This window comes from Parasteatoda tepidariorum, chromosome 6 (assembly GCF_043381705.1).
Source record: "Parasteatoda tepidariorum isolate YZ-2023 chromosome 6, CAS_Ptep_4.0, whole genome shotgun sequence".
NCBI lineage: Eukaryota > Metazoa > Arthropoda > Arachnida > Araneae > Theridiidae > Parasteatoda > Parasteatoda tepidariorum.
In genome coordinates, this window is record NC_092209.1 from 49,546,412 (window position 1) to 49,570,981 (window position 24,570).

Below are 24,570 nucleotides of genomic sequence, written 5' to 3' on the forward strand. Positions count from 1 at the left end.
TATCTTAAATTGTTCCATTAAAAAAAAAGTTTTAGGCATTTTTTTAAAGTACGCAAAATAAATTTGGTTAATTTTCTGTAATATTTTATTTCTCATACAATATGGGACATTAGTAAATAATTAAGATTAGTTATGATAGTTAAATGGTCATTTTTGAAACAGTTCTCCCCTGCATAATATATTGATTATATTCCCAAGGATATGCATGATAAAAGTGTACGAATAATAAAATATATAAAATGTATCTTTATAATTGAAATTTTCTTTTGGAAAAAATATATATTGATTTGATTTTAGATATTCAAAAATTGAGATGTATATTATGCCATTTTAGCTATTTCGACTTCATAAAGCAGAAATAATTGAAATTATCTTTTATTTTTGTTTTCGCTTGTGCAGAATACAAAAACTCTGTAAATGCTTTTAGACAACTTTTAATGTTACTTAATTGATATTTATCTATTATTTGAAAAATAGTTAAAGTTAGTTAACAGATTTGACTTTAGTAAACTAACAACAGGGCAGATGTGCTGTATTTATCCAGTATCTACATAATTTATATAATCAACTCTTTAAATCTGAAAAACAATTTGAAATTTTAAAACGGTGTTTTGCATTGAAACTTGTCAATTAAATCAATCAAATCTAGCTATAGAAGTCGAATCTAAAATGTGACAGTTTCCTTTTTTGTTAAAAAAAAAACTATTCTTAAAATTTTGTTCATATTTTAAAAATTACTTTTCGGTTAAGGATTTTTTAAGTTAATTTACTTTCATTTAGTAAACTTGTTGGTTTTGAAATAAATACATTTTTGTTAAAGTGTGTTTAGTTAATTTTTATATCATTATATATTTTTTAATTTAAAAGTAGTGAGTTTACTTGTGTTTATCAAAGCTACACTGTAAAAAATTCCGGATCAAATTCCGGTAAAAAATACTGACTCACCTTCTGTAATTTTTATCGGAATATGTTACAGAACAAAAATCTAATATACAGTAATTCGTATAGCAATAATTACCGTAAAATAACTGAATCACTCTAATTAAATAAATACTACTGTAAAAATTATGGTGAAATATTTTACGCTAAAAATGGATTTTACGGTGAAAATGGTTTTTACGATTGAACGGATGATTCACCCGAAGTACTGATACTTTATGCCGTAATTTTACACAGTGTAGTGTAAAGTATGTATATATTTGAATCAGATTGTTATTTTTGATATTTTTAGCAATCAGTGATTTCTAATTTCATCAAAGGTCTGACAGGGCAGAAATGCCAAGTGTCTCCGACAAAGCAAAATGGAGGCAGCGAACTAAATGGAAAAAACATGACAAGAAATAGCAGTATTTGTCTTTCAGAGTCTACGAAGTCCGAAGAAGAAAGACTATCTCTCAATAGGGGAGAAATTTATTTCTGGAGGAACTTCGCCTATGACCTGGAGGTAAACTATTTCAAAATATCATAGCTATTCAACTATTGATCCATAGCTATTCAAGAGGTACACTATTTCAAAATATATATAGACACAGAGGGCGCTATTTTATTTTGATTAAAAGCAAATGAAACAGAAAAGTAATAAAAATTTTTTGGGACCGCTTAATTTTGAAAAACAGGTATTTTTAGTGAACTTGACAAATCTTTTTATCAACAAAATTGAAAGACTGCCACATGGTGAAAATAATTCTGGTAAAATTTATGAACTTGTAAGGTAATGACATTTTTGGAAAATATATCGTTATTCTGGTAATAAAACCAAAAATATGCAGCATTTAAACCGTTCATTTGGTAATTTTACCGTTCGTATTTACTCACCTGATGGCAGTACCAGGTTATTTTCAAGGTAATTGTAGATAGTTAGTTTATTTTAAACTAGTTGCAGCACTAATGAAATACGTAATACAAATATAAAAGTCAAAAAATAGGCACTTTTATGACCGTTTTCTTGAAAATTAACCGATCGTTAAGGGGTTAATTTATTGGAAAATTCAGAATAATTTTCGAAACTTATGATGTAGGGTCAACCATTCCTTAAAATCAATTAAATTTTTTATTTAATATATTCAAAAATTCTGAATAATTTTTAAAAATTATGACGTTTTGTCGACCTTTACTCAAATTCAACTTAAACTATTTATTTGAAAATTCTGAATAATTTTTAAAACTTATGACGTAGGGTCGATTTTTCCTCCAAAATCAGTTATATTCGTTATTTAATTTAATAGAAAATTCTGAATAATTTGTAAAACTTATGACGTAGCGTTGAGCTTTCCTCAAAGTCAACTAAACTTTTATTTAATTTAATAGAAAATTCTGAATAATTTTAAAAACTTATCACGTAGGGTTGACCTTTCCTCAAAGTCAACTAAACTTTTTATTTAATTTAATAGAAAACTCAATAATTTTTACAACTTATGACGAAGGGACCTTTCCTCGAAGTCAACTAAACTCTTTAATTAATTTAATCGAAAATTCTGAATAATTTCAAAAACTTATGACGAGGGGACCTTTCCTCGAAGTCAACCAAACTCTTTAATTAATTTAATAGAAAATTCTGAATAATTTTTACAACTTATGACGAAGGGACCTTTCCTCAAAATCAACTAAACTCTTTATTTAATTTAATAGAAAATTCTGAATAATTTTAAAAACTTATGACGTAGGGTCGACCTTTTCTCAAAGTCAATCATGATGCAAGCATGGAAGACACTGGTCACGTTTTGACTCAGGAATGGAAGTTGGAAACACCAAGAATTGTTCTGGTGGTTATGTCCAATGCCGCCCCATTAACGAACTGGACGAACACCCGCCAGATCAAAAATTTCCAGAAAGGACTCATTAGAGTAAGTGTTTTTTCACTTAATAGATTGCTAATTTATTCTGTTCATACTGACCCATATTTTATTATTGGAATTTTTCGCTCTTTGATACGCTCCGTAGTTCTACGAAAGTAATTAGAATTCAATAGTGTCAACCATATTTAATAATGTTAAAAGTTAAAATTGAATATTAAACTTTAAAATGAATTATTTATACCCATTTTGTTAAATAAATACATTCATTATAATTTTTTATAATGAAATCGTTACGTTCAAGTAAAATATAAAAAATGTAAGCGAGTTAAAAATTGACACATTTCATAATGATAGAGTTAAATACTTAAATGTTTCTAAAAAAACCGATGCAGTGATTATTTGCTTATAAGGCAACCACTAAGCATGTTGAAAGTTAATCACTTATGAAATTTTTTCGAAATTTTTTTTCTCAACAGTACCTCATTAAATTTCTTATTTTAATTTGAGAAAATTAAAATGAGAAAGAACAGTAGCTTCTCGAATTTTATTTATTAAAAAAACACATAAAAATAAACAATGTAAGAAATTCCAGATCAAATTATGGTATAAAGTACCGGCACTTTTGGTGCATCATCTGTAGAATCCATTTTTACCGCAAAATATAATACCGTAATATTTACTGTAATATTTAGAGTGATTCAGTGATTTTTACTGTAATTATTACTGTAAAAACTACGGTATATCAGTTTTTTTTAATCCGCAACATGTTCTGGTAAAAATGGATTTTACAGTAAAAGGTACCGGCACTTACCGCACCGGCTGTTTCGGAATTTTTTTAATATTGTAATGATGATAAGGATGAAATATAACTTTTCAGTTCATATAAATCACTATAAGGTTATACCCAATTAGTAATACTAAAATATAGGATTTAAACTATTTTTTAAAAAAATTTGGTGTTAACAAAATATTCAACTAGGGGTTGCCCAAGGTCCCTAAACTTGCGGGGGCTCCTAAACATTTATATTTAAAAGATTTTAATTTAAGGTTTCATCGAATTCAAATGTACACTTTTCTCAAGATTGTGCCTTGGCGATTCATTAAATTTGTACAATATTCTAATTTTTACTCAAGTTTTTATTTTTTTCTGTGAAAAGTAATTAGAATACTCTATTTGATTTAAAATTTAGGACTGCATTTACTTGATACGCAAAGTACAGTCCGTAATATACACATCACGTGGTTAAACGTAATTTACAAATCAAATTCTCAGTCGTTGCGGCTTATTGGACAAATTAAGCGTCTAATTGGTGCAGCATCGAGACGCATGATGCATATGATACAAGCCTTACTATGCACATTGAGACAACTTATTTTATATTTTATAACCATCGTTCAAAAATCGATCCAATTTTCAGTTTACGACTACCAATGCTCAACTCCGTAACCTTGTAATTTTGAACTTAACCCAGAAGATGGATTAACTTATGGATCAAGTATTGGGAGAAATTTTGCGTTTGAGGATGATTTTTTTGATGGAATTAACCCACATTTGCATTACATGAAGAGGAAAACCACGAAAACCCCCACGGTTTGTCTGACGGCAAGGGGACTCTAACCCATGATCCGTCTATCACGGAGGATATTTTACGTTAGCACTGTTGTCTGTGCAATCCGGGTGCGGAATTCGTATTGACCAGCCATCGCTTGGATTTAAACTCGGTTCACCTCATTAGAAGGCGAACTCTCTATCCCCTGAGCCACCACGGCTTCTGGTGCAGCTTATTTTATTTTATAACCGTAGTTGAACAGCCGAGGTAATTTAGGGTTTACGACTACTAGTGTTCAACCAGGAGCCTTGTAATTTGAACCCAATCCCGAAGACAGGTGAACTTCTGGATCAGGTATGGGGAGAAATTCACCTTGGTGGAGGGCTTTTTAATGGAGCTAACCCCGATTTGCGTTACACGGAGAGGAAAACCACGGAGACATTCCTCTATTAGCGGGACTGCAAAGGGACTCTAATGCATGATCCATCTACCTCTGAGGATATTTTACGTCAGCAATGTGGTCGGTGTGAGTTGGGTGCGGAATTCGTATCGACCAGCCATCGCTGGGATACGAACCTGGTGCTCTTCATTGGAAGGCCAATGCTCTATCTTTAGAGCCACCACGGCTCCTGGTGAACTATATAAAATTATTATTAAAATGGAAATAATATAAATGTTGGGGCCTCTTAAATAATATTCTGTCCGGGGTCTCAGTTTCTGCTAATCGAGCCTTGTCCCTCTTTATGCACTAAGCGTGATATCATGTCGTCGCTTTGAAACTAAACCGTGGTAACTCAAAAAAGCAAGTTTCTCAGTAGAGCGATTTCTAACTTTTCAGGAACTTGCACCGCAGGTTGACTCGAAGTTATGGCGACTATTACAAAATAGTTTACATTAAAAAAACCCTGTTTCTTTACATTTTTCAATGAACCAGGCCTGATTCTTGTAGCATTTCCAATTTTGTGGTAATTTCGAAATAAGTTAAGGTACTTTGAGTTGCAACACTTTTCTCTAAAACTTTTATTAAAAGTGGAGAATTATTTCAAAATACAACGATGTTCTTCAAAATATCCTCCCGAATATTACATATTTCATTTCAAATCTTGACATACAAAAGTGTAGGAAAAAAATTGCTCTCCTGAAAAACTTGCTTTTTTTGAGTTACCACGGTTTAGTCTCAAAGCGACGCTATCTCCTCCAAGGTTTTGTTGCAACTGGCACACTGCTACACTATTCCCTAAAACCAAGATGGCGAATCGCGCCAATGCGATAACGATTTATCTGCTCTCTAAATTAATTCTATGGAACTATGAAGATAACACGTTGTTTCTCTAAAAGGGGTATTTTTTTACACAAAATGACCCAAATATCTCATTTTTCGATTTTTCTTTTTAGTTACTACGGTTTAGTTTCATCGCGACGACGAACAGCCCCATCAAAAACTTTATGATTTCCTCAACGATATTTAATTTTTCAGACTTACCGCTAAGGATAGTTAAAAATATCATTTTCGCAACTTAGTGTAGTAATATTCTTTTTGTTTTATTTATTTTTCTTTGGAAGGCTACCAACACGACAGAAATGTGGATATTGACCAATGGCATTAACGTTGGAGTAAGTAAAATCATCGGAGATGCAGTTCAAGAAGAGATCAATAGAAGGAATTCTAAAGGTCATTTCCAGAAGCTTCATTGTGCTAAGAAAAACCCAAGTTCGAAAATTGTTTTGATTGGTGTAGCGAGAGAAGATTTGTTGAATCATGGGGAATCTTTTGATGGGAAGGTAAACATTTATCGTCGAGTTTAAAGTTTATCAGTTTTAGTTCTTGAAAGTATTGCATCATGTATAATTTTTTTTAACACTATGTTTTAAGAGTTTAATAAATGCATAAATTGAAAGGCAGTAACCCGAAAATATTAAGTTATCATTTTTTTAAATACTCGAGATGGAATTATGGAATAAATAAAAGTAAACAAATTTAGTTTCGAAAATTAAGACAATATAAATTAATATAAGGACTTAGAAAAAACATAAAACTACAATTTAAAAAGTTTAAAGAAGCAGACGACAGTCATTTCAGTATTAAAACAAGTACCATTATCGGTACTAAAGTACAGGTTAAACAGAAATAACAGATTTTTACTTTATTTCTTCGGTTGAAATTAATATTGTAATGATATTACTTGTTTCTGTATAAAAATAAGAATCATCATCAGTGCCGCGATTCAGAATAAAAACAAAAAATTTCTTTACAACGAGAAAACAGAATAAAGAGAAATACAAGATTTTTTTTCTTTAATTCTTCCGCTGAAATTCATAGTTTGATGATGGTGCTTGTTCTGGTATGGTATTACAGCAAGCTCCATCATTATTGTTGGGATTCAGATTAAAAATTTGTTTCTTCAATTCTTCTGTAGAAATAAATGTTCTGATCATATGCTAATTTTGATATTATAACAGGCAGATAGTGAGCAATATCAACATCGCCAATACTTGGGATAAAGAGAAATACAAGATTTCGTTCTTTATTTCTTCTGTTTGATGATGGATCTTCTTTTGGTATTACAAGGACAATCATTATTGTCGAGCACAGAATAAAAAAAAAAATTGTTTCTCTAACTATTCTGTTGAAATAAATATTCGGATGATGGTGCTTGCTCCGGTACATTTACAAGTACCATCATCAGTGTGGTGTCACAGAATAAGGATAAATGTATAAATATAGAAATAATTTATTTATATCTTTTGAAGTACTCAGATGATGGAATACGTTTTGGTAATCAGAATAAAGAGAAATAATGAAAAATTTTATTTCTTATGTGGAAATAAATATTATGAAGATGCTACTCCTACTCATCAAAATGACTATTAGATGTGTTCTTTGCACGTTCTTCTCTATTTTTTGATATGTTTCGGTACAAATATAAATTTCGTTAATCAGAAAAATTTAATTAATTTGAAAGTTTTACAAAAAAAATGCAAAAATTAAAAAATTTATTGATATTTGATACATTTATTAGATAAAATTATTTTCACAAGATTTAATTAACACAATCAGAAAACCGTACGAAAATAGAGTAAATGTACACATTGCTTTCAAATTAATTAATCAAAACTAAATATTACAATTCTCAAATAGGGATTTCAAAGTGTAAAGATCACTAAATTAGTCAGTGAAAGAATTTGTAGCATTCATTTTATATCTTTTTACGTCAACTGGCTTAAACTTCCAATTTAGGCCAGTTACAATTTAAGTCCATTTGCATCTTGCTTAAATGGCCAGACTTATATATTTACTGATATTATTTTCCAATTATCCTTGTGTATTCAACTAAACACTTTTCAAATTAAACTTTTACACTTTTCAAGTCTAAACGTCTTAACTTTTAAAGTTTGAACAGACCTAAGTAATGAAAATAATTATGATGTTTTTAACTTTCTTGGAAGACTATCAAAAGTAAAAATTAACAATGTAAATAATTGAAGGTTTATTTTATGACTTTGAAAAGGCACAAAAGGAAAAGCTTGTCGATCAAAAAAGTTGTAGCAAGCTTCTGGTGAAGTGTTTCTATCCTTTTAATTTCAAAAACCCTTATCAGAAAAAAATCGAACTTATCTATAATTTTCATCACAACTACACTGAAGAGCCAAAAAAACTGGTACAGGCATGAGTATGCAAATAAAGGGGTACGGAGTCAATCAAAGTACAGCTCTGCAATCGGCAATGCGTATATAAGACAACGAATGTCTACCACAGTTCTTAGATCGGTTACTGCTGCTGCAATGCCAGGTTATACAGATTTAAGTGAGTTTGAACGTGGTGTTATAGTCGGCGCACGCGGGATGGGACATAGCATCTCCGAGATAGCAATGAAATTTGGATTTTCAGGTACGACCATTTCACGAGTATACCGTGAGTATCGGAAATCCGGTAAAAGATCATTATTGAACATATTTGGGATACCTTGCAACGTGATGTTCAGAAGATATCCCTACCCCCTCTTACTCCCACTGGTTTATGGACAGCCCTGCAGGACTCATGGTGTCAATTATCTCCAGCACTACTTCACACATTGATCAAATCCATGCCACGTTGTGTTGCGGCACTTCTGCGTGCTCGCGGGGGCCCTACACGATATTAGGCGAGTAAACCAGTTTTTTTGGCTCTTCAGTGTATCTTGCATTTTTATTTGAATAGAAACTGACCATAAACGAACCCATTTTGCCATAATTTTTTTTTAAATATTTGTCGATACAAAAAAAAATATCGGGAACACGCCTTATCAGTGTCTTTCAATAAATTTTTCAATAAAATAATAATAAAATAAATTCAACAGAGTCGACGAATTGAAATCGAAAACGAAGGTAACAGAGTGGAGGAACAGAAGTTCGATTTGAATCCTGATCATTCTCATTTCCTGATAGTTAAGGACTCGACAATCAGCAAGACTGGAATCAACTATTTTTTATTAAGATTGCAACAATATCTAGCAACAGCGCTTGAGCAGCCAAGAAATTCTGCTTCTGCATACAGTAAGTGAGCGTGCACTTAAAATTGCTATTTGATGCTGCAAGTTTTCGTTATTTTCGTATTGTTTCGAGAATATCTTCTAGTAATGTTAGTTTCCATGTAGGAATTAACCGCTGTACGTTGGGTATTATGGAGATCCCAGTGGTAGCTGTTCTTTTTCAAGGTGGAACTGATTGTGCTAGATTGGCATTAGATCATCTTAAGAAGCATTTGCCTTTAGTTGTAATGAAAGGAAGTGGTGGATTAGCCGACATCCTTGGATTCGCTTACGGCGAAATAACTCAAAGGTCAAGTATATCATATTTGGTAATTACTCAATATCTAAAGTGTTAAATAAATTTCAAATAGATTAGAAATTTAAATTCTCTAATGTCGTTTTTTTAAAGTAAAGATTCAAGTAATTTAATATCTCGTTAAGAGTCACCTTACAGAGCATATCGGAGATGTGAATTTGGATAATACTAGGTTACCCAGAAAGCTTTTATCGACTTTTGATCGGTTGTATATGGACAGGGCTGATTATATCAGAATGATTGAAAGCAAATTATGCGCGCATATTCTAAAAGTTAGAAATCGAAAAAAATATTCATCCCAACTAGACGAATTTTAGAGAAGATTTGGCTAAAAACGTCCAAAAATTTCAAATCAGGAGGGTTTTTGACAACCTCCCCCTTTAGTTAAAACTTTTATTCTATGATGGGGATAAAAATACCCAGTTATTCAGCCAAAGAATAGAAGAGTTCCTCAAAGGGCAATATTTTGAAATTACTGAAATATTTAGAAAAGTTGTGAAAAAAATGGCACAAATGCAATCAATGTATATCAAAATTTAATTCCACGTCCCAATTCTTCTTGAAAATTGGCGAGCAGCCTAATATTTTCCCGTTTCTATTTGATTCGTAAATTGTTATTTAATTCACTAGAATGGATTCTGAAAAGTATTTTAACCTATTACGGACTATATTGTTGAAAAATACCAACGTTTCGTAATGATGTTAAAGTTCCTTCAGCTAAAAAGTGATTGGGCATTTATATTACTTAGACTATATTAATATTTTCTAGTGTTAGCTACACAACAAGTACTTCAGTTGCAAAGTCTCGTAGTAGCATAATTTCAGAACAAAATAAAAATTATTTCTTTTATTAATATATTATGGTAAACACAAAAGTCTTGTTTCCTCCGAGCATAAAATAATAAAGTTATCAGTTTTTTTTTTTTTTTTAAATATGGGAACATAAGTCCTTAATAACTGATGCATCTTAATTAGTACATACTTAAATGACGATTTAATTCATATGTTTAACTTTATAAAGCTTGTTTTATCATTGAGAAATTTCATATGCTTAGGATTAAATCGCCATTTATATTAACGTTCTTTTCCTTTTTTTCAGGCCTCAGGGTGTTGCAGATGCTGAGTTTTGTGAAAACTATCTTAAGCCAGAACTTTCTCGTAAGATATCAGACAAATTTCCTAAGCTGAGAGACAACAGCTTGTCTAGGAATATATTTCGTGATAGAATAATGGATTGCATTCGTTACGCTAAGCAAGTAAGCATTTACCTTAAATTTTTTAACAATAGATCTGGCAGTTATTTCGCTATAATTAAATTTGAAAAGTCAACTTTATACAACGCGATGAAGTATAAAAATATAATGGGCTAAAATCCTAGTATACATTACACGTTTATTGAGATTCTGAAAAATGTCGCGCTATCGCTTGCCGCCAAACTGCAAAATCACACCACGAATTCCAAAATTCAAATGCAAAACATCTAAAAAGCAGTAGTCCACAGAAACTCACCAAATCTATAACTACAGATTGCAAACTTTATCGCCCTCCCAAGCATCGCCAATGTCGCCAAACCCAACGTGTAATGTATACTAAGATTAAGCCCATAATAGATTCAAATTCAAAATACTTTTAACGAACTATTATGGCTGAATTAGATCAGTAACTTAACTGTTGCTGAACAAGCTGCTATTAGGGAGATTTCGTACTTTTACGTTAGCTCTGAAGATTTGAAGCAACTGTACATGGTCGCGTTTTCTTTAGATGCAACGTACCTGTATGTTATGTTGGCGTGATTAACGCTACAAAGACAAATCTACAAGTACGCTGTTTATGGCTGTTAAATGTTGTTTTTAGTTTAAGCCTACCTTCGAACTTAAAACGTGGATAAGGAATGCAAATTTAAAGAAATATATAGATGAAATTTAGAAATGAAATGCGTGATTTTACAACAATTGCTTTAACGAAGAGATCATCTACGTCCATTATAAATGTTTTGTTTTGATTTTTTAGTCAAAGTTAAAACGATATTCCACTTACGGATTTTTGCGTATCACTTACGTTACGCACTGTCATTTACGTAAGTTTGATATTTTTTCACGGGTGCATGCGCATTTCACCGGAATTGCGCATGCGTACTAAGAGTGAAAATGCGCCATTACTTAAAAATCTTACATACGGGAGTTAGCGTAAAATCACGAAATTTTCCAAATAAATAAAACTATACCTTTGAAAGATTTCTATAATAGTCTACGCCTGCATAAAAAAAACTTCAGACATAAATGTTTTTCATAATTTAAGGACACAGCGCATGTTCTAAAACATTTGTGTGGCATAATGTTCGAGATAGAACATTTTGGAAAAATATTAGATGTTTTTAAAAAATTTTCTAAAAAAAAAAAAAAAAAAAAAAAAAAAAAAAAAAAAAAAAAAAAAAAAAAAANAAAAAAAAAAAAAAAAAAATCTAATTCTGTTAAAAATGTTTGAAATACGGAAAATTAATCTTCGCAATGAATAATAAAAGCCTCATTATATTTGGTGGTTATTCATAAAGATAAAAAACTTTTATCACCAGAATGTCAATGTTTCATCACTAAGTTTACTAATAGTCTCACTCACGAATATTAAAATGAATGTCTTGTAGCTTGAACCTAAATACTTGATGCACATTTTTTAAATATTCATATGGCTTTTTTTTTACATATTGAAAACATATTTTTTTACATATATATTTTTACATTTTTTTACATATCAATTTTAAAAAGACTCGCTTAAATTACTTTTAGAATTTGTTGATGGATGATTCTTTCATAAATATCTGACCAAATATTTAAATATTGAATTAATTCTAAATTAGAATTTTATTTTTTATATATATCAAGTTTTGTTTAAATAATTTGTTAACAGAAATTAATTGATTTCCAATTACTTTTGTTTATTAGAGTTACTTATAGATATAATTAATTTGTACATGAATAAAAAGTTTGGAATTTGACATGAAAATTAAGACATGCTTAGAAAATGTGATTGTTTTAACTGATTTTGAATCAATTTTCAGATGGATAAACTAAAAACATTTAAAGACGTCGTTAGAAATAATTTCTTTACTGAGCAGGTATTTTGACATTTAGGTAGAAAAATTAGTACAAAGAGCACAAATTAATATAATAGTGATGAATTTATCAGTAAATCTATAAATTCGTCATTTTTATTATTTAGATATTCACAACTCCTAAAGTTCATAGATATTCATTAATATTTTTCAGTAGAATAACTTGATAAAAAAATATTTCTTTTTAACACTTTATAGATTAGTGCAGCATACATAAAAGCATGTTTTAATAGCATGTCTTGTAAGCCAAATATAGTCCTATGTCTTTAAAGTAAAGTCTTTGTGGAATATGGAAGGTTCTTCACCGCCAGCTAGGATTGAAACAGGGACCTTTGAGTTTATTATTGGATATTCAAACCACTATGGAAAGGGGTCTAAAACTCCAATCAGGATGAGAGTTTCACGTTGAGAGATGACGTGGCTGTGGGACCATGGCCACGTGGTTACTTAAGGGGCCACTTACATTGCATGCAAAAGAAAATTCGCACATAAACCTTTTTTAAGAATTTTTCGCAGGTTAATACAGTTCATCAATCGAATTCTCATTAGTGTGCAAATTTTTTGCATGCCATTAGAATGGCTCATGAGATCGCAGCTGAAAACCTTTTCTGAAGAGGACGCCATAGTGCGGGAGAAAGTTTCCATCGCAAATTCTCTTTCATCTCCATAAGTAATTAAAGAGCCGCGATTGCTCAGGGGATAGAGCGTCCGCCTTCCAATGAGGTAAACCGGGTTCGAATCCCAGCGATGGCTGGTAGATACGAATTCTGCATCCGGCTTCCACTGACCACAGTGCTGAAATAAAATATCCTCAGTGGTAGATGGATCATGGGTTAGAGTCCCTTTGCCGTCAGGCTAACTGTGGGAGGCTCTCGTGGCCTTCCTCTCCATGTAACGCAAATGTAGGTTAGTTCCATCAAAAAGTCCTCCAAGAAGGCAAATTTCTCTCGTTACTTGATCCAGGAGTTTCCTTGTCTTCTGGATTGATTTCAAATTTACAAGGCCATGGAGTTGAACATTAGTAGTTGAACATTAGGGTCGGTTGTTCAACGACGGTTATAAAATAAAATAAAATAAGTAATTTAAAATTCAAAGTATAGAAAAAGTGAGTTCGGGCAAACATAAACTAAGCCAGAAAGTTTCAATTGTTGAAATAAGAAATTAAAAATATCAAAATGCAAAAAATTTTTTGGAAGAGATAGTTTGAATTTTTTTTTCAGTATTTTAAACATGACTTTTGTCTGAACTTAATGTTCTACACTGTAAATTTTGAACTAGTCATGGAAATGAGAATGAGAATTTTGAACTGTAAATTTTGAACTAGTCATGGAGAAGAGAATTTGCAATGACAAGTTTTTCCCGTGGTATAGCGTCCTGTTAAGAAATCTGCTGAGCTCAATCATAAAGATTCGAAGGTACGCACCTTAAACATGCTAATTAATTCGAGCAAACGATATTTTAGTAACGAAATCAGATATACAAATGTATATTTTCTGAATGAACATACCTTTTTTTAGACATATTCGGATTTCTGGCCCCCAAAATATAGGGATAGCCCAAATCTGGAAAATATTGTCCCAATAGTTTTGCAAGGAGAATGATCGGAAGTTCAGACACTTTAATGCTAATTTTACTCTTTGGGTATTTCGCAATGAGTCGAAAATTTTTTAAGAGAATTAAAAAGTTTTTTTAAACATAATTATGAAATTCATTTATCTAAAGATAATTCCATTCAAATAATAATAATTATTATTATTTATTTATTATTTTATTTATAACAATAAAAAAATTGAATTGTAAAGTATACAAGTTTTTGCACCATTTTACAGAGTGTAATTTTTTATGTCAAAATACAAAATTTGGATAAATTTGAATAATTCGCTCGAATAATTCCTGATAAATTTTAAAAAAGTCAGATATTTGAAATTCGATTTCTCAGGTATTCTCAACTATTCAACCGATTTTGCTCAAATTTTGTTTTTTGCCATTTAAAATTACATTCTTTAAATTTTAATAAAAATTTGAAGAATTAAAATTCAAAAAATTTAGACTGTTATTAAATAAAATTATAAAAATTACAAAATTATCATTAAAATTATTTTTGAATAAACAAATTTTATAATTGTGTTCAAATTTTTCCTAAATTGATAAAAAAATATCAAGATATAGCGAAATTTTGCGAAAAGTAAAATTAACACTAAGGGGTTCAAATTTTCGTCTTCTCTCTTGACCAAACTATTTGAATCATATTTTTCAGACTGAGCTATACTTTGGTAGTTAGGGATCATAATCCGTTTACTTAGAGAAAATGCGTTTTTGTGTCCGATTTCGTAATTCAAAATGTTATCTTCACTAATTAATTAGTAAACCGCATTGTACCTTTAAGATTGACATTTAGTACGTGAAATTCCGATCATTTGATCAAAAGCACACTGTATATTCGAAGTCCATGGTAATAGATTTAAATTAATTTTCGTATCATTGAAATCATTTTCATATAATGAAAATATTTCGTTAGTTAAAAATAGCTTTTCTTTCTACTTAATAACCTTATATATTTCTGTTATTAAGTAGACGTTTGTTTTAAATTAGTTTGATAATCAACGCAGTAAATAAAGTTAGTGATTCATCTTATTTCTAGTGATTCGTTAGTGATTCATCTTAAGTCTTCATTTTAGAAGAGGTGAAATTAAAAAAAAATAGAGAAAGTATTTTATTTTTATACAATAGATGTACCTCTGTGTGTAACAGATTTTTCATTATAGTGTGTAAATGTAATTTTTATGTTATGTATAATATCATATTGTGTACATATTCTCTTCATACTCTAGAATGACCAAGTGTATTTGACAGTATTGAACATATACGAACATAGCTGTAATCTTGAAAATTTAGGGAATCATCTTTTGAGATCTCTATTCAAATGTAAGTAATATTTCACAATTTATAATTGTTCAGCAATTATAAATAAACCACGTAGAGACAAATAAACATAAATCATCCTGAAAAATATTTGGTCGGATGATACAATTTGACTAAGAATGTTCAATATTTTTTTCTTACGTGGTTTATTACTGTAAAATTGAGAGACCCAGAAATTAATTCGCCATAATATTTTACCAAACAAGAGCACACACTCAAGAAATAAATTTTAATTTTACTTTCAAAAAAAATTTGCAACCAGCCCTTTCATAAATTTATAAAATTTAAAAAGATTATCTCCTAAACTTTTTTTTACTTGGTGCAGTCAATAAATTACGGAAATAGGTTATTGCAGGTTATTATAGGTAAATAACAAAATAATTGGTCATTAGATTACACTTAAAATATGTTTTGATATTCGATAATAACTTTAATAAATGTTTTCCAAAGTTAAGCTTATTACCAATAGCTCTTGTTTGTATATATCTAAGTTCTACTATTATAGGTACTAGGTTGTACTATTATAAAAGACTATGAAATAGTAAACAAAGGTTTCCAATTGTTTCACTAATTTAACTCACATACTTTTATTCTTTCTTTAATGTTATTTTTTTATGTTAATTAAACATCTATTTACCATTCAGTATTTAACAGATTATGACATAAAATTAAAAGTTAACATCTTAAAATTGGAAGCCTTGTTTCTTTTTTATGCTAAAGCTATTGAATTTTAATTGATTTCAAGTAAGAGTTTTAAAAATAAATGCATTATTTTTTTGTGAAAAACTTAAGATTAACTTACTTATGACAATGCAGCGCAGGTGATTGATAACACTAACTGGCATGCTCAAATGCATAAAGACCTTTATCTGACACTGGATTGGAACAGCCCTCACGTTGCCATGTCCGAAGTATTTTTGAAAGATCCCTCCAATAAATTTAAGGTAAATATTCAGAATTATTTCTTAAAGTTTTATTTTACGATTTATTCCATGTTTATTCCCTGTGTGTGGATTTGAAAGTTATACAAGGTGCGTTTAAAAGTTTGGTGGTTAGGAAGAATAAAACGAATGGAAATGAGATATGGAACTTTCATACACCCTCAAAGTTTACATCTGTTAGCGATTATTCATTTTTGACATCGTCCATAAAGTTGTAAGAATTAGTCTGAAAAGGTTTCATATAAGATCAATTGAAGCACTTATGTCACATGGCAGAAAAGGGCAAAGATTTTACGCTTAACCAAATCTTAGTCAATTACCAGTCATTGCTAATTCTTAATTCTTTCAATATCCATCTAGGTGCCTGCCACAACATCTGTCACAATAGCTTGATTATATCAGTCATTCCATTACGTTCGTTGATTTTTGAGCAGAGTTTGGTTTATCATTCATGGTTTCCTTTCTCTCCCAAAAATATTTGTCGCTTTTGTTTCGTTTGACATTTGGGAAAGCCAAGCACGCCAGCCACTGGCGTTTGCGAATTAAGTCAGGAAGACGCGCCTTTTGGTTGACAAGAGAGGACCGCAAGGGTGAAAGTACTTAGCTTACAACTTCTCGGATAGATAATAGCACCACTCATTTGTGAGACCACTTCCACAACTTTGACATAGATCTGAAGGGGATTTTCTCTAGATTCCTATACTCATGGTACAGCTCAGTGATCGACCACAGCACTTTCAATTCTACCCTTCACGAGCACGCATATCTCATGGACATATCTTGGTAGGTCTTAGCGGAGTCCGATTCTCTGACCACTGGGCAACCAAGTCTCCCAAAGCGTATAAACTACAAATAAGCTCATTTTTTTGCTCTTGGCATTTGTTCCATATGCTTGGATAACACGGTACAAACTTCTGACGTTGTTTTTCCATTTTGTAACAAAACTTCATGTTCGCACCATTTCAATTTGACTCAAAGTTTCGCACTCAACGCTGAACTGATTTTTCTGAGATTGTAATCAGGTTTCTTTGGTACGCTTGGTCTCTCCATAGGTTTTTTTTTATACACACATGGTCGAGTTTTCAACTCATATTGCTTTTCAGATATCCACCTATTCAAACTTTTTAAACACATCTTCTATTTTCAAACCAAAATGCTAAAGTAACCTTTAAGTGTTTGTGTGATAAAGCTTACAAATTGCTGCTTTAAATATAAAAGAAATTTAATAAACTACGAGGCTTCGCCCCCTGCTCGCTGGCGCTCACCAACCCCCGGAACTGCTTTCGCAGTTCATTTCGGATTGCTTCGCAATCCGATGTTCGCTTTGCTCGCTCATTGGATACGCTCTTAACGTCTAGCTTTCGTATATTTTTTGAACTCTGAAGTTCCGAAAACTTTTCACTGTAGAAAATTCTAAACCAGTGCATTTCAATACTAATTTGAAATTGCTAACAGTTCACATATTTTTCTTAATCACACTATTCTAAATTTCAGTTGTTGAGAAAAGTAACTGTTGTAAGTTTTGTTTTAAAGTCCTTCACAGCAGAGGGCTAAAACCATGTATTGTAAAACAATATGAAATAGTACTGAGCGCCGGATGTAAAGCATCGGCTTCGATGAAGATAATTTTGCGAGAATTCTTTTGATAATTCGGTGAGAATTCACCCGATTAGACATATGATGCTCACTACGTGCTCTTGCGCGCCGAAACCTATCAATTAAAACGTATTAGCATTTTATCTAACATGGATTAGCCATATGATGCTCACTACGTGCTCTTGCACGCCGAAGCCTTTCAATTAAAAATGAAAACTGTTGCCAGCGCGAGAAAAGAAATATCATCGGTTTTATTGATACATACATACGTATTAGCGTTTTATATAATATAGATACTATAGTAAAATGTTAAAATTTAATCCAAATAGCCTTTGATATTTACAATTTTAATACAACTGAAAAGCAGTTTTTAAATAAACAATTTCAAGAAACTGAAGCGATAATATTTTACCTGATTAAAAAACTTCACCCACTTCAAAAATATACAGATTGGAAATAACAGTCGACATGTTTCAAATTGTATTTAATCTTTTCAAAATTAACTTAATTATAAGAGTGTGAGATACTTTTTTGTTTGAGAAAACAAGGAGAAATTTGAAAGAAATAGTCATATTTGAATTTCAGTTAATTTTGTTTTAAAATTATATAGTATTTCTCGTTATGCGTATTATGTAACATAAAGCCATGATTGAAAAAAAAAACCTTACTTCTCTTTATCCAGACAATTTTATTTTAGAATATAATAAAGTTTAAAGAGTGTTTCTAACATAATTTTTGAATAATATTTAGATAGAAAAAGATGTCTTCGAAGAGGCCATCTTGAGACCAAATCGAGAGAGTTTCGTAGACTTGTTTCTGAATCAAGGTTTTCAAGTTCATAAGTACCTTACACCTCGTAGACTCATATATCTTTTCAAGAGAATGAGATATCAGGAGTTTTTTCAAACTGTTTGCTGGGAAGGAGCATTAGGATATGGGCCGGTACGTATCTACTCCCGTTTTTGTCATTTCTAAGCTTAATTTTAAGGGGGGGGGGAATTAAATTTTACTTAGAGAAAGTACGTTTTTTAGTCTGTTTTCGTAACTTAAATTATCGGTTGCATTAATTAATTAGTATATTTGAGGTCATTCCTTCGAACCATTAACCCCTTCCTTCTCGTCCCGTGAAAATGACGGGGTGAGGTTTCACCCTCTATTTCTCGCTCCCGTGAAATTTCCGGGCAGTAGTAACGCGCCAATAAGAATAAGACTAATTCATTTCTTTTGCCCGAGAAACATTATATTTCTTATTTTGCACACCAGATGGCAGTACCAAGATATTTTTAAGGTAATTGTAGATATTTAGTTTACTTTAAACTAGATATCAGCACCAATCAAACACGTGTATTTTGCAAAAATAGGCAAATTTCTTGACAGTTTTCTTGAAAATTAACCGATCGTTAAGGGGTTAAGATTGAGTCATAGGACGTGAAGATCCGATCATTAGATCAAAAACTATTCAGGGTGGTCCGTTTATTATTATTTTTTTTGCACAGTTACGTAATATACTTTTTGCTGATATCATACACATTATTATGATAGCTTAAAATTATAGAGCTTACAAGAGTTTCTGTTTCGGAAGTCAAATGATTAAATTTATACATACTTTAAGAAAGATGTTTTGTAAGCAAGGTTCAGTTACAGAATATTAAAGGCTTATATTTTGAGCGTATCGTAGACGTTCTTTAAGATTTAGTTTTTTTCGTTGACATTCATACAAAAAACACTCCTTTAAAACAGATATAAAATGGTTAATAGCCATGGTAACGGACTATATATTTGCAACCGAAAATATCTAAAATCCGTTTTACGTGCAGTTGCTAATAAAAAGGCGAATGTGCAGTAGCACCTGTAATTTTTTGCTCATTTTACAGAGGTTAGAAAAGACTCGGAATAATATTTTAGTTTGGTTACTTACTGAAATTTTCAGTTAGAAGTTATTACTACTCTTATAAAAGTTAAGCAACTGAATTATAGAAAAAAATCAAGGAGTTAATCAATGAATGAGAAACTCAATAAATGAGCAAATCAATGCCAAGTGAATCAACTAACCAGTGATTTTTCGATCTGCTAATTTGCTGATTCACAAATTCGTTTATCTACTGATTTGTAGATACTCAAAATCACTCATTCATTGATTTGCTATTTGACTTATTCGTAGACAAGCTAATTAGTTTATTCATTGGTGCGATGATTTTTAATTTGCTGGTTAATTGATCCCTTAACGTACTTGTTTAACTCACATATTACTTCATCCGTTAATTTATCGATTTTTTTTATTTGCTAACTTATTAGTTTTCTGAGTTATTGATTCGGCCACTGATTTGATGTTGTTGTTGACGTGTGTCTGCTTAGACAGAGGGGGTGCGATTGCTCTTGTTTTCCAGTGGCGCCATCTATGTAAAAGAATTCGACTTCTGCCACACCGTACGTCACACCCGTTTACAGGGCGGACCCATTCATACATCCACAGATCGTAATTTTGACCTGAATCAGAGAAAGATCGATCTCCAATCCAGTACCCCCAGAGGTATTGATTTGTTATAGGAACATGGATGACTTTTGCGACTCGACGGATTTAACGTGCATCAGTCACTTTATTACACGGGGAGTCTTCGGTCGGCGGTGTTCGAACCCACGAACTCTCGGACACGGGTTCAGCGCCCTACCGACCAGGCTATCCCGGCCATACACAGATTTGATAACAGTTTGTATTGTTCATTGAATCACTGGTTTATTAATTTATTTTTTTCATCTATTTGTCGTCCCACTGAGTTATTAATTATCTATCCACTGAGTTATTAATTGATTTGCTTATTTAATCATCGATTTGCTTATTAGTCAACTCTTGTTTGTTTTTTGTTATACGCCCGCCTCGAATTCAATTTTATGTGTAATCCTGCGTTTATTATGTGCATTTGTTATAAGAACGAGTTCCAACTGAAAGTTACTTTAGAGAGACATACAATATTACATTCGTTCTCGAATAGACACGAACGAGCTTGTAAAACTACTTGAAGGAACGTAAAATTAGGGATATCTGTAGAAATTTTAGATTTTTATTAATAATTGCGCGCGAAAGCAAATTTCGACCTTTTAGGGTAACATAAACACATCTAATTATAGAATATCAGAAGCATAAATTTTGGTGTGTTACGGGAGACGTTTTCATTTTTGACCATTTATTAGTATTGTCCTTATTTTATTTAGTTAAGCATAAATTTTGTTGTGTTAAGAGAGATGTTTTCATTTTTATCCATTTATTATCATTGTCCTTAATTGATTTAGTTAAGCATAAATTTTGTTGTGCTAAGAGAGACGTTTTCATTTTAGGCCATTTATTATTATTGTCCTTATTTTATTTAGTTGTCAAATATTAACAAGAACTTTATCGAAACGGATCTGAATTGGCTGATAACAAAAACGACATCTATGGAAAATTTCATAAGTGCTCAAGAACTATCTCTGAATGCAATGGGCATGTACAGCTCCGATCCCAATGCTGCAGAACGAAAGGCTAAAGTACTTCTAAGTTTTTGGGCTGTTTTTATTAATAGAGTAGTACTTGCCAAGACTTTGTGGAAGCATGCAGATCAGCCGATACACCTAGCTCTGGTATTGTCTATGATGACGGAAAGGTTATCTGTGTTTGTGAATGATGCCTCACTTAGAGTGGAAATGGAAGAAAATAGCAAGTTAGTTTTCCATTTTTTTTAAAAATAAGAATCAGGAATTATACAAAACAGGTATTCTGAATGAATTGTCAAAATGAATTTCGGTACACAAATTCTTCAATGTCCTATTCTTGGACATAGAGGTGGCCCCGAAGGAGCCATTCCTCTGTATTAAATTCGCTTACAAAAGCAAGGCTTGCTGGTATTGGAAAGTTGCATTTGTAACAAAAATAACAACAACAATACTTAAGTACTTTCACTCTAAAATGTTGAGACGTGAAAGTTAATTGGTCTAAACTTCTCTCATTATCTCAGCATTAAAATATATATTTTTAAAAATGGTGACTTGAAAAAAATAGCCTTTAACCTCGATCATACGAGCTTTTTTTATCCGAATACCAGCATGTAATTAAGTCAAATCCAATTATTTGTAGTTTTTAAATTTCACACGTGTGCTTAGTTTTTAGCTTTTCTCAATATTATGCCGTGCTTCGACAATTAATCTATGCATGAAGCCATCAAAGTAGGAAAAATCTCTCTTTGTATTAATAGTAACAAGAGTAACAAATAAACTTGTCGTTGAATGTTTTGGTTTTGCTGAAGAAATCTGAAAATGTTATTTCCATTTTTCCACCCATCTTTTCATTATTACTAGCGTGTTTGATCACCATGGCTATTTGGACATCATTGACAGACATGATTGACCCCTTTTGCTAAAAGGAAGCCCGTTATGTTACCAGTGCAAGAAAAGTATACTATTTTTCTTTTATATCGAACTAGGAATAAAATTGAGAATAATTTTTACAACGAATTCAAAGTATTTTACTTATTTCTTTATGTATTGATTGATGAAAGCAGTTTTGAAATCAGTGAAATTAACGCAAGTCAAATATCTAAATGAAATATCCAGTGAAATACATTTTGACAAAAAAGACATTTGTTAAATAGACATATTAAAACAAATCACCGTAAAGCACTCATTTAAAAAAAATATGATTTTCAGTTTTTATTAATGAAATAGATTAAAAAAACAATGTTACCTTTATAATCCTAATATTTAGATCATCCGAAGTAAGTTCTGTCTCAATTACTTCAGATAATTATGGCTCTACTGCACATAAATATTTAAATTATCTATACGTGAAAAGTAATTTGTTGTTTTTTGTTGTTGCATATATTACATAAATTTAAACATGGAGGTTTTTACAGAATAATTTCTTTTAGTTTTATAATATAGATAGTTTCCAGCATAGAATTGTCAGTAATGGTCCGGCTATGAAATTTTATCGCTTCGAATAGGTGAAAGGTTTTGGTTCAAGGAACATGACCCAAATGCAACCATAACTTTGCAATCAATTCTCAAGAAAAGTTTGTTTGAAAGCATCTATTTAGTACTTACATAATAATCTTTTATATAACCAAAGAAACGTTTTAAAGAGAAATAGACCATGTTTGTAATTAGAAATCCTAAAGTTTGATGGCAAATGTTTCCATTATTAAGGATAAATAAACAGAATCATCATATACGTTAGAAAGTTTTGATCCCACAGTGGACTGATCGTAAGAGACGGTTCCCAGTAGATCACCGTAATCAAGCATCTCTGGCAGTGGTCAGTGAGCGGGTGGTTGACCACTTTGATCTGCCTAAAAACGCACCTAGGGTGTACGATATCGGTCCTCGTAAAACTTTTCCAACGTAAAGTGCTCAACTTCGTGTGCAGGTCATCGAGCTTCCAAAGACTGAGGTAGTTATCCTCTTCGCAAAATAAATAAAATATAAATTTTGATGGCATGCCTTCGGATCATCCTCAGCGATATTTTCCAGATCCACTCCAATAGCCTATTTTGCATCTCTAGTATGATGTAAAAAATACTTTTACTACTAGAAAATTTTGCAATGAAAAAAAAAGGCAGCTGTGATGGCTCAGGGGATAGAGCATTCGCCTTCCAATAAGGTGAACCGGGTTCGAATCCCAGCGATGACTGGTCGATACGAATTCTGCACCCGACTTCACTCCGATCACAGTGCTGACGTAAAGTATTCTCAGTGGTAGACAGATCATCGGTTAGAGTCCCCTTGGCGTCAGACTAACCGTAGGAGGTTACGGTAATTTTCCTCTCCATGTAACGCAAATGCTGGTTTGTTCTATCGAAAAGTCGTCCACGAAGGCAAAATTTCTCCCAATACTTGATCCTGGACTTCCCTTATCTTCTGGATTGAGTTCAAAATTACAAGGCTACGTCGTTGAACGCTGGTAGCCGCTAACTCAAAATTAGGCCGGCTATTCAACCATGGTAATAAGATAAAATAAAATGAAAAAGGGGACACTTGTGGTACATGCCTTGTCCGTATTTAGAATTTATGAGAGCTGCTTGATTAGTTCATCCAAAAATCACTAGATATTGTCTAATAGAAAAAAATACCGGTATAATATTTAATGTTGAAACGTAAAAACTGTTGTAATATTCCTCAAATACTTTTTACGAGAAATACTTTAAGTTTAATTAAATGGTTATTATGTTTTTCAGTGAATTCGCTGATATAGCAACAGCATTGCTTGATGCTTGCTACATTGATACGCCTGACAGAGCTTTTGATGTGCTCAATGAGGAGAGTCCAGGTTGGGCCTACAATACTGCCGTGGACATAGCTGCAGAGGGACACAACCGAAGGTTCCTTTCTCATATTTGTTGCCAAAAGTGGCTAACTAGCATGTTTTTTGGAAAAATCAAAATTAGAGATTTATCTTGGGGTGCATTTACAGTTCCTACAAGCATAAAGGTAAGGGCAATGCTAAACTTTGTGAAATATACCGCAGATCAAATCAGAGACACTGCTTTGTTGTGGGGAATGAATAACTTGTTATTTTACTTTGTTTTTACTAAACACATTGTTATTTCTAATAATAATTTTTGTCTACTTAAGAAGGTGTCGCTAAGAAATAACTTACACTAAATAATATAAAAGCATATTTTATTAAAAATAAGAATGTTATGCTATTATATTTGATGGACCGAAATTTATCCAAAAAACTTGGAAGTAACATTTTAATGGAACAAGTTATTTGTTTAAAAAAAATTCCGGTATTCATATTTGTTTGTATCTAAACAAGTTAAGGTAAAAAGTACCGGCAGTCAGGGTGCCGGTACTTTTTACCA

At 31.6% G+C, this 24,570-nt stretch overlaps 1 protein-coding gene across 1 annotated transcript in view; it reads left to right on the forward strand.

Moving 5' to 3' along the window:
- The window catches only part of LOC107443287 (transient receptor potential cation channel subfamily M member 8), a 72,157-nt gene that overhangs the window by 16,182 nt on the left and 31,405 nt on the right, over positions 1-24,570 (forward strand). Inside the window, exons 3-13 of the mRNA XM_071181782.1 lie at positions 1,232-1,444; positions 2,664-2,843; positions 5,909-6,127; positions 8,683-8,878; positions 8,980-9,163; positions 10,269-10,425; positions 15,110-15,203; positions 16,017-16,144; positions 18,488-18,679; positions 21,104-21,432; positions 23,941-24,193. Of these exons, the coding sequence (XP_071037883.1) occupies positions 1,232-1,444; positions 2,664-2,843; positions 5,909-6,127; positions 8,683-8,878; positions 8,980-9,163; positions 10,269-10,425; positions 15,110-15,203; positions 16,017-16,144; positions 18,488-18,679; positions 21,104-21,432; positions 23,941-24,193 (2,145 nt within the window). The remainder of the gene's footprint in view (positions 1-1,231; positions 1,445-2,663; positions 2,844-5,908; positions 6,128-8,682; positions 8,879-8,979; positions 9,164-10,268; positions 10,426-15,109; positions 15,204-16,016; positions 16,145-18,487; positions 18,680-21,103; positions 21,433-23,940; positions 24,194-24,570) is intronic.